The sequence below is a fragment of the Belonocnema kinseyi genome, chromosome 2 (assembly GCF_010883055.1).
Source record: "Belonocnema kinseyi isolate 2016_QV_RU_SX_M_011 chromosome 2, B_treatae_v1, whole genome shotgun sequence".
Classification (NCBI taxonomy): Eukaryota; Metazoa; Arthropoda; class Insecta; order Hymenoptera; family Cynipidae; genus Belonocnema; species Belonocnema kinseyi.
Window position 1 is genome coordinate 125327663 of NC_046658.1, and position 11916 is coordinate 125339578.

The following is an 11916-nucleotide window of genomic DNA, read 5'->3' on the forward strand; positions in this document are numbered from 1 at the left end:
TTTTTAATCAATGGATCACTTTCCACTTTTCAGTCTTTGGTGTGGCTGTTGTCTAATTTTACTTTTATAAACAATTAGATATTATTTTAGACAAATAGTTATTATTTCTATTGTGGGTATTTAATCAGAAACCAAAATTGCTCTTTCAGCATCTATATATCCTGCTATTCCCTAAAATGCTTGTTTTTATTCAAAAATTTCGGTCATCAAAGGAAATCGAAAAATAGATTAAAATTTGGTTGTATAAATTACGAGAGATTGACTAAATGAATTTTGAATATACACCAGAATTTGCAATTACAAAGATTTTAAAATATATAAAATATTTAACAGGCATTTAAAATATTTTGAAAATATTTTGGATTCCAAAATTTAAAAATAATTCAGAAGAATTCACAAAGAGTTTAAAGGATTCGAAAAGAATTCACGAAGATGTTAAAAATTTCACAAACATTTTAAACATTTCACCAATTTCACAAATATTTCACAAATATTTCTCAAAGATTTTAAAAGAATTCAAAAATTTTTTAGGATTTTAAAAATAAGTTTCAAATATGTTATGAATGATTCATAAATTTCATAAAGGTTTTCGACTATAAAGATATATCAAAATATAACAAAATATTTTTTTGAACTTAAAGTACTTCAGAAAGTTAAAAAAAAACTTTACAAAAATGTCAAAGATTTTAAAATATTTTAAATGATTTTTAATCGTTCATAAATATTCCAATATTTTCATAACCATTTTAAAGATTTGAATTAATAAAAAAAAATTAATCAATAATTACAAATATTTTACAAATATTTCAGATTGCAAAATATATTCAATTAATAGTGTTGTTTCTAAAGTCAGCTATCATTTTCCCAATAAATGGATCTTATAGTATATAAAATTATAATTATAAAAACGCTCACAAAATATTTTTTGCATTATTTACTATTTTTGATTTAATGTTGAAATATGAATTTTTATCACGATGTCGATTGGAGGGCCCCTTTGACGTCAAAGGGGTCAGATTTTCCACCAATCACAGCTCACGTGTCAGTGATTCTCAAATACATTTTCTGTGCCGATGTTTAGTTTTGGTTATCTGCACATCGAAAATAGAAGTCGCAAAATATTGTTTAAAAAAATGTCAAAGGAGCGTTTCTTAAAAACCAATAGAGAAAATCTACGAAAATAAAATATATTTATGGTATGTATAAAGAATTCATTGAAAAGGTACTTAAATGTAGTCATGTTTATTGAACAATGTGTAAATATATACGATTTTAAAATGTCTTAATAATTGCACTTACTGTTTTCCTTCAACATACTACTGACTTTTAAACCAAATATTACAACAGGATACATTTTTTTGTCACATAATCCTTAACAAATAAAGCTGTCAAATCAAAATAGTCAGAATTGACAGCAGACCGTGGCCTAACCTTTTTATCATAAGTTTCATATCGTCACATTGATAGATAATAATGAGAACCTCTGAGTCATGTGACACCCACGTGACACCAATTTGAATAAGTGCTTTACCGCCTTCAATTTTTTATAATTTTTTTTCTGTTAAACGACATAAAAGAAAAAAAATTATAACGCCCTTTCGATTCAGATTAAAATTATCTATTGAGAAATTATTATATCTAAAATCGCGAAACAACCCTATTGACAACAATTTCAAAGGTTTTCAACAGATTTCAAAGATATCAACAATATTTTTAAATATGTCAAATAATTTAAAAAGACTTTAAAAATTTCAGAAATATTTGAAAGATTTCATAGATATATTTTAAATATATGAAACGGTTTTAAAAGAGCTTTAAAGATTTCGGAAATATCACTAAATTTTCTAAAAATTTTACAAGTTTTAAAAATATTTCACAAATATTTCAAAGGATTTCTGAAGATTTTAAAGATATCAAAATATTTCAAACATTGTACAGGTCTCAAAAATTCCACAAAGTTTTAAAAGATTTTAAAGATATATTTTAAGTATATTAAACGATTTCAAAGTTTTTAAATTATTTAAAATATACCACTAAGATTTCCAAAATTTCACGAAGATTTGAAAGATTTCAAACTATTTCAAATATATCACAAACATTTGGAATAATTAAAAAATATTAAAAAATGATTTTAAAGATAAAAACTTTCATAAAGATTTCAGATTTTAAAAATGTCACGAAGATTTCAAAGATAAAAAAACAATCTGTGAATGACATAGTGCTAGAAAATTGTTCTCTGCATATCCTCCAAAGAAGCAGAAAGCTTTCAACCTTCCCTTATTTTTCAAAAGTGATTCAACCCCTCCCTGGAAAACAATTGTTCAGGTTTTTCTATATTTTTCAATAGCCTCCAGAATCCACACTGTATAATCCCACCAACTCGACTCGTTCTCGTGATTACCAGCGCTTCTGGCATCTGCAGAAGCAGCTGCCAAAGTAGCCGGGAAGTTGATCTTGTGCCTGGCTACACTCTTGAAAACTAGGGCCGCTATGTAGATGATAAAGTAAACGCTGAAGTAGAGAGGAACATACCAGAGCTTCTTACCAATAAAATAATACGAATAAGGTCTCTTGCTGAGACGCTGATCATCCATTTCTGGCTCTTCTGTTGTGGTAGTAGTATGATGATGATGATGATGCAGATGGTCATCAGGGATGTGATCATAGATTATTTCGTGATGATAGTCGTGATCAGAGCCATAGCTATCCGGAAAAGGAGGATGATCAAAATGAGTTTCATACTCGACTGATTTTGGCGGGGTATCCCCATTCATTGGTTTATTTCCATAACTATCCTGTGGATCCTGATCTGGTCCATGGTTGTTTAGATAAGAGTCTGATCCATAAGATGCTGCTCCCTGTAATATAAATTTTATGAGCACATTACATCCTGATAGAGGAAGGTTTATTTTCACTAACAAACAAAAAAAAAGGCACTTATTTCATCAAGTTGATATCTCTATTTTATTATACCAAAAAATGTATTTCCAGAAAATATGAGAGACCATCAAGAGGTCAATCTACGGGTCTTGTTCGAAGTCTTTCTACAATAAATTTGGCTCTTTAATAGATTAGTCTAAGACTCTAAGAAAATCGAAAACGCAAGGATCACATCAAATATATATGTTTTATATTCCCAATATCAAAAAAGTTTTTCTCATACAGGGTGACAAATTTGGTTTACAAATTTTAAAAAACAGTATTGGTAGGGAATGAATGTTTCTTCAATAGTTCAATTAACGAGTTTCAAATACACAGACAAATAAAACAGATACATTACTGTTGCATACCTCATTTTAAAAAAAGTTTCATTTGTATACAGAAGATGAACAAATTTTTTTTTAAATTTATGAATCGGTATTTCTTTTAGATCATAAGTGGGCACAGAAGCTTCGGCAATGGGACATTTGGCACGTCTTGAAAAGGAGAATAAATATATCAGATACAGTACTATAGTATTTCTAATATAAAGTATTTCTGATATAAACAGAATAAAACATATTCTTTCAATTTTTTGGCTGGGTATCGATACTACACATATCGGATCCACATGTTGTTCAACTCTACACATAGCGTGTAGACATTATATAAGGTGATCAACTCTACACATTTAATTCACCACCTAAAACTATGCAAATGAAGTGTAAACATTAATCTCACCACGTTAAAGTCTTCACATTTAAGTGTACACATTCAAGTGTACACATTCAAGTGAACACACTTAATTCACCACGTGAAAAGTCTACACATTGAATAGTAAGTCGAAAAAGTCTACGCATTAAAGTCTGTACATTAAAGTCTACACAGCAAAGTCTATACATAATAAATGTGCACATTAATTCTTTTGAATTTTAAATTTCGTTATTTGAAAATTCTAGACGTTGAAATTGTGCAAATTAAGCTGTACACGTTCAACTGTGCACATTGAAGTCTACACGTTAAAATTGTACACATGGAACTCTGCACATTGAAGTAAACACGCTAAAATTATAGAAAATATGATTTTTACCACTTTATTTTAAATAATAATTTATAAATAATAATAAATTATAAGTTTACATGCTAATTGTCTGCAAAAAATCCTCTATTTCCATAGAAATGCAAAATGGCGATATTGTTGTATGCAGCTAAAGATTAAATAGGAATGGTATCTATAAATGAGAGTTCTATAATAATAGCTGTTAGCCTCGGTAACTCGGGCGGTTAGGTGCTCGATCTTCATGTTAGAATTCCGCGGTTCGATCTCTGACCTTTAAAATGTTTCCTATATACTTTTACCGTATTTTTAGTGGTTCAAATTCAAATTAAAGCTGTAGGTCCCCCTTCATGCACTTTGTTGCAACCTACTATGTACATATTGAAAAACTGTGAGATACGCCAAAACTGGCAGCATTTTCAGGATTTTATAAATGAGGGTGGTCCTGAGCCACCCCAAACTAAACATTAAATAAATTTTCATAATTAAAAAAATTAAAATTTTGATCCTTTCGAAAGCGGCCATGTAAACGTGAAAACTAAGCAGATTTGAAGATTTTTGAAGCGTTGTTTTGTCTTCGACCAACTAGAACCAACCCAATAAAAAGATTGTTCAAATCCCCCTGCTCCCAAAAATGCAAATTTTGAGTTATCTTGAAAACGCTGAGAGATATGTGAAAACTGACAACATTTTCTGTATTTTGAAGAGGGGAATCGCTTTCAACAAAAATGTTAAGGTTTTTGCAGAGGGGTATTCTTTTGCACCTACATGAACTAATCCAATCAAAATATTTTTTAAGTAATAAAATAAATGTTGAGTAACTCAAAAAAAAAACACTATAATTTGTAGAAATGTTCAGAGATGAAAAAAATGTGAAAAAGAATGTGGAAAAACTGAAGACATTAGTTTTAAATTTGGAACCAAAAATCTAGAAGATTCTCCAGAATTTTAAAAAGTTTGAAAACAATGACAAACTTTTGTTACACATCCTAGACAATTTTAAAGTGATTTTTCTTGTTGTCAAAAATTATTTAGGATGAACATTGAAAAATATTTCTAAACACTTTGAAAGATTTCTAAAAATATTGAGAAAAAAATCTGATAGATTTAGGAAAATTTTGAATCATTTTAGAAGATATTTATAACATTTTAAATAATAATTTAAAACTTAACTAAATCAGAGGTAATATCAAATAACATATATATTTCTGAATATTTAAAAATAGAATTATGAGATTTCTTAAGGATATTGAATAATTTCAGGAAAATAACATCTTTGTCTTAAAATTTCTAGGGAAGTCTCAAATCATTTTTTAAAATTAAAAATTATTTTTGAGCGCAAATTGGTTAATTAGATTGAAAGAATTTCTAAAATTGTTAAAGAAGAATATGGACGATTTGAAAGCAGTTTTTTTATTTTGCAGTATTGTAAACAAATTTTAGGAAAAATTCGAATAATTTAAAAAGACATTCCAAAGACTCAGAAGTTTGAAAAAGACTTTTAAAGATTTTGAAAGGTTTAAAGAAAATAAAAAACTATTGTTAAGATTTATTATTATGATTTATTGTGCTTTTTCATTTAAAAAACTTAATTTAAAAAAAAAAATAAAAAGATTGTCAAAAATTGCGTAAAAAATCTAAAGCATTTTTAGGAAATTTTGAAATGTTGAAGGATATTTTGAATTCACTCTTGTTTGGTTAAAATTCAACTAATTGATTAAAATATCAACTATTTCATAAAAAATTCAATTTTTTGTTAAAAATAGATTTATTCACTTAAAGTTTAAAGTTTTCATTCTTAGTTGAAATGTGATAGTTTTCTTTGAAATTCAACTGTTTGTTTGAAAAATCATGTATCTTGTTGCAAGTCGTCTGTTTGAAAATAAAATTAATCTGTTTAGATAAAATTTCATCTTTTTAGTTGAAAGTTAATCTGTTTTCGTTAAGGATTTAACTATTTCATTAAAAATTCTTTTTTAGGGTGCATTCAATTCTTTCTTATTTGAAAATAATATCTGCTTAGATTGAAATATTATATATTACGTTTCTATTTCAAATGCATATTTTTCGGTAGAAAGTCCAACTGCTTGTTTAGCGACTAATTAAAAATTTAATAAAATTTAATTTTTTGGTTGAAAATTGGTCATCGTAATTGAAAATTTATCTATTTTAAATTTAAATTAAACTCTTTGGTTGAAACTTAAAATTCTGTTGAAAATTCGTATTTTCGGAATATTTAATATTTTTTTATTAAGACTGTATTGATTTGGTTAAAAATTACCTATTTGTTAAAATATGGTTTCATAAATGTTAAGAATATTTCTGAATTTTTTTACCAATCATAGATAAATTATATTTATATAAACTTAAAAACAAAGAAGCACATAAACTAAAAAAAATAATCACTTGAAATTTTTAAAATGTATTAAAAATACAAAAAAAAATTTTTAATTGTTTCAATGTATTAGAGAAAAGGAATTGATTTATATAATAATGATGATTAACATCAACATTTTTGAGCATTAATCTTACCTTTGGATTAGGATCTTTTAAATAAGAATCTGTTGCGTAAGACGTTGGTTCCTATAACATAAAAATATAAATGAATATGAATATAAATATAAATAAAAAATGTTCATTTAATATCGATGAAGCTATAAAAGAGGAGGAGCTGATTTTGATAATAGCGATGATCATGAAAAATATTTTAGCACTGATCTTACCTCGGGGCCAGGATCTAAAGGTGGATAATTGGGGCCGCTGTAAGAAGGTTTCGAGCCGACAGAGCCAAAATTAGGGGGTTCATAGTAAGTACCGGAAATGACAGGTCTTGTATAGGTAATATCTGGTCCCAGCGGTGGCCTTGACATTGAACTTGATGAACTACCCTTTCCTGAATCTGGCCGATTTTGGTAAAGCATCGCATTTTTCATTGCATTTTTTTTTGCTACATTATGCTCAAATGGGGCAGGGGGATGAAATCTCTCTTGGGCTTGCCTAACTAAGGAATCCAATTGTGCTACCATTCCTTCGTTCAATGTCGAATAACTACAACAACAAAAAGTCAATTAAAACAGTCTTAACCGCGAAAAATGCTCTCAAAAAAGGGAAAATAGGGTGATTTTCCATAAAAATATGGGAATAATAGGGAGATCCATATTCCAAAGATTGAAACAACAAAAGATGAGCTTTTAATAGGAAAGTTCATTTTCAATTAAGAAGGTTGAATTAAAAGAAATTAATTGCAATTAAACAGTGGTATTTACAATCCGCTAATTGAGCTTTCATACTGAAGAGACGAGTTTTTAACAAAAACGTTACATTTTTAACCAAATAGCTGAATTTTCAACTTCTTGCATTTTCAAATCAAAAAGAAGAAATTTGTAAAAAAAAGTTGAATTTTCCACCCCAAAATATCAATTTTCAAGGACTAAGGTTATTAATAACAAAAAACTTTAATTTTGTATAAAATTGATAAATTTTCAACCCAAAAAGATGCATTTTTAACCAAGTACATCAATTTTCTAACAAAAATTTTTATTTTTAATAAAGAATGTAATAGTTAAGTTCTCAATTAAATAAATTAATGCTGAATTTTCAACTAAAATTAGGGATCTTGAACCAAAATGACGATTTTTTAACCAAAATTCAACCGTTAAATATTTCAACTTCAAATCAAAAACATTTAAATTTTCCACCCAAAAAAGGGGAATTTTTAACAAAATAGGTCAATCTTCAATCGAATCAGAATAATTGTCAATCAAATATGTGCATTTTACCAAAAGAAATGAATTTCAAGCCAAAAGACGAATTTCCTAGAAGACTGTTAAACTTTTAAACCAAAAATATGAATTTCAACCTGAAAATATGAATTTTTAAACAAGTAGTCAAATTTCCAGCAACAAAAAAGAAGATTTTAAAAAATGGTTGAAATTTCAAGATAAGAAAACGATTTTTTTCCAGAATGGAATCTTTAAAAAAAAACATTTTTAACCGAACATTTCAACTTTTGAAGAAAGATTTGAATTTTCTACCAAGTTATTGAAATTTTAAACAAGAAAGACGAATTTTGCACAAACCATAAAAATTTTTAACACGAATTATATGAATCTATGTCCTAAAAAAATAAATATTGAACCAAGAAGATTGCTTTTCTAATTTAACAAGAAGTGTACAAAAATCCAATGTTATATTTTCAGTTAAAAAATAATAATTTCAAAAATAATTTAAAAATTGTGCATCTTCATAGCTGATAAATAAATTTTTAATAAAGTATTTAAACTTTCAACGAAATAGTTGAATTTTAAACCGATAAGGATTAATTTAGTATCAAAAATTAAAATAGTTGATACTTCCACTAAAAAATAATTCGACTAATAATTCTCAACCAAATAATACAACTACAACCAACAAAGAATTTTTTAAGCCAAAAAGTTGCATTTTTTAACCAAAGATCAAATTTAGATTTTTCCACTAACAGTTAAATTTTTAAAAGGGAGATGTTAATTAAAAAAAATAGTTATTTCATCAACCAAAGAGATGAATCTTCAAACAAAAAAAGAATTTTCTATAAAGTAGTTTAACGTTCAAACAAATAGTTCAATTTTCAACAAAAAAGATTACTTTTTGACAGAAAAGTTGCATTTTCAACACAATAAATTTTTTAACCAAGAGAGATGAATTATAAACAAAAAATATAATAGTAGGCTTTTGCAATAAAATAAATTTTACAAAGATTTACCAAAGATGAATTTTCGACGAGGATAGATTACTTTTCAACAAAGAAGTTGAATTTTTAACATTAAAATTAAATTTTGAACCAAAACACATGAATTCTGAACCAGGAATATAATATTCGACTTGTCAATTAAAAATAATTTTATTTCAACCAAAACCGACGAATCTCTAATACAAAGGTAGAATTTTTGATAAAAAACGAATCTTTAAGAAAACAATTTAATTTTCAGCGAAAAATGTAATAGATGACATTTAATTCAAAGGAGATTTTAATTTTAAATAAAGTCCAGCAAAATGTTAACTAAACGACGAATTTTTATCAAAATATTTAAATTAAAAAAAAAACATTAATTTTCAATTGTACCAGACCAAATTTTTAACAAGAGAGAAATTTTTAATCTAAAATGCAAATGTTCAACATAAAAGTTGAATTTTCAACCAAGAAAAATTTTTTAGCCCTGAAAGAAAAAAAGTTTTAACTACGTTGCTTAATTTTGAAGCAAAAAACCGAATTTTTAGTAAGAAAGTTAATTTTTAAGCCTAAAAATATTAATTTTGAACAAGAGAGTACATTTTTAACCAACTACTTGATGTTTTTACTGAAATAGTTGAATTTTCCACAAAAAAGTTGAATTTCCAACCAGAATGGATATCTTTTTGACAAAATTATTCAATTTGTAACCATATTATAAAATTTGCAGCCAAATAGGAAATTGTTCAACCAAAAAGATTGATTCTCAGCCAACAATATAATAGTAGGCTTTTAAATAAATAAATTAACTTTCAAAGTAAGACAGTTATATTGTCTTACTTGGTTCTATTATTTCAATAGGAATGTAAGATATTTGTATCGATTAATATGAAAAAACATTGCATTAATGATTTTAGGAATTAAAATAGTATTACTGGTATGATTTGAAATAAAAAAAAAACATTACTTTTAATTACCAATTTTCAAAGCTTAAAAAATTATTTTAAAAGTTTTTGGAAATTAATTTTTTTCTTGGTATCGCTTCTTACCAATTTTCGACAAACATTTAAACTTTGAAGAAAAAATGATAATTTTTCCACAAAAAAACATTCTATACAACTCTACTGTTTACCATTTTCAAAGTAAATCGTTCCATGGCTGAAATCTTAAAACTATTTTTTTGTTGAGAAAAAATTTCTTAAAGAAATAACTATATTTAAATATTATTAATTTATTTTCAAAATTGGAAGCAGATTTCCAGCGAACGTTTTTCTAGAAAAAATAAGAAATTACTTAATAAAATTCAACAAGTATTTTATAAATCGATAAGAAGATACAGTAAGGAAAAATGGAATTAAAATAACTATTATTGAAATAATTATTTTTCGTTAGTTTTAAACTTTTTTAAGAAGAAAGAATGTGTTTTCTTTCATAAAATATGCCGCAAGAAGTTTTTTGAAAACTCAAAAACAATAAATTCTTTAATAAAAGGGAAAATCGGGGACTAGATGGAAAAGTTTCATGTGTTATGTCTAGAAACAATAAGAAAGTATTTAATAAAATTCAACAAGTTATTTATAAATCTATAAGAAGACACAGTAAGAAAAAATTAAATTAAAATAACTATTGTTGAAATAATTATTTTTCGTTAGTTTTAAACTTTTTTATGAAGAAAGAATGTGTTTCTTTCATAAATTATGCCGAAAGAACTTTTATGAAAATTCAAAAACAATAAATTCTTTAATAAAAGGGAAAATCGGGGACTGGATGGAAAAGTTTCATGTTTGATGAAGGAAATAATATTGCAAAATTGAACAATATATTTTTTTAAACAGCCGAATTAAAATTATAAATTGAGTCTGATCTTGAAATCGACGTATAAAAAATAAATAAATAATTATTTTCCTCAGCCTCACCTTTTCGTTGTCGGATAATCAATAGCCTCCCCAGGCCGAAGAATAGGATTTCTGGCACTGACGAATACTGGAGAGGCTGTAATTACGATGTCCTGCACACTTCGGCCTTCACTTTTTTGACCCCCAGAGCTGCAAAAAAATTCATGATTTATAAATTCTGTAATTTGGGGTTTATAAAATGAGGAAGTTTATTTTAGGGTCATCTTCTTGCAAGATATTAAAGAAGAAAAAACATCCCCATAAAGAGTGCAATTAATGCCTTCCGAGAATGGTAATTATTACTGAGTGAACTAAGATTAAAAACTATTAGTTGTAAAAAAAACTGCAAACTATTCTCTTTCAAATGGTAATTATTTTCGGGACTTAATTTAGAAGAAGGTGACCCCTTGACTCCTTTTAATGGGTACTAATTTTCTCGCCCTTTTATTACCTCGGCATTCCGACGAGCGGTTCACCTTCAGAGTCAACTGCTTCCTTACCATTCTTCGAAACTTTTGCATACGAAATCACTTCCGGAATCGTGATTGAGAGTGATAGAAACAGAAGAAGGAAGATTTCTCTACAAGGTATCATCTTCCCTGAGCACTACTTCTTAGTGACGGAGAGACGAAGTTTGAGTTTCCTATATAGACTCCTAACTGTATCTGACCAGCAAAGCTGTGAATTTATTGTCCGGTACAATTCTAGCGTTCATACATAAGTCCCCAAAATAAGGCTCTAAATAAAAGGCCCAAAATTCAAGACCCAAAATATAAGGCCTAAAATATCAGACTCAAAATATAAAACCCAAAATACAAGGCAAAGAACACAAGACCCAAAATATAAGGCCCAAGTGCAAGACTCAAAACATAAGGCCCAAAATATGAGACCCGAAATACAAAGCATAAAATATGAAAATAAAAATATAAGGCCCAAAAACCGTAAGAGGAAATACATGAACTACGTTATCACTCAAAGGGAGGGGGGGGGGGGTTCTTATCAAAAAGTACCTTTGGTAACAGGAGGGGGGAGGGATTCAGCAGAAGTAACATTACGAACTGTGATAACATTTAGTACGTTACTTTATGATAAAGTCTAACAAAGTTTGTGAATTTTGAAAAATATAAGTTGCCCTGCAATGGTGCTGTTCAATGATAACTTGAAAAGTTTAAAAATAATATTCATATTTCAGACTTCATTTTCTTTTCCCATTCTCTACTTTTAACTTTTTTTCGGAAATTCTTGTTTTTCCCTTGTTTTGAAGAAAATTCCCCCTTTTCTCATTTGTCTTTAATGCGAACTGAATTAATAGAACCCGCAAAGAAAAGCCAACTATT

The 11916-nt window shown here is 27.4% G+C and overlaps 1 protein-coding gene across 1 annotated transcript; it reads right to left on the reverse strand.

The window, feature by feature from the left end:
• Positions 1-2196: 2196 nt before the first annotated feature.
• LOC117182979 lies at positions 2197-11173 on the reverse strand. The gene is made up of 5 exons (XM_033376104.1): positions 11031-11173; positions 10601-10729; positions 6700-7024; positions 6509-6559; positions 2197-2858 (listed from the first exon to the last, which is right to left on the reverse strand). The coding sequence occupies exons 1-5, from the start codon at positions 11171-11173 to the stop codon at positions 2322-2324; spliced, it is 1185 nt and encodes a 394-aa protein (XP_033231995.1). The 3' UTR covers positions 2197-2321.
• Between the last annotated feature and the right edge of the window lie 743 nt (positions 11174-11916).

Bases quoted from the DNA above. Each gene is read 5' to 3' on its own strand.
- LOC117182979 (XM_033376104.1), bottom strand. From the start codon at position 11,173: ATGATACCTTGTAGAGAAATCTTCCTTCTTCTGTTTCTATCACTCTCA. The intron at 7,025-10,600 runs GTGAGGCTGAGG...TTGTTGTTGTAG, and splicing joins GATTATCCGACAACGAAAAG to TTATTCGACATTGAACGAAG. The intron at 6,560-6,699 runs GTAAGATCAGTG...TTTATGTTATAG, and splicing joins CTTTAGATCCTGGCCCCGAG to GAACCAACGTCTTACGCAAC.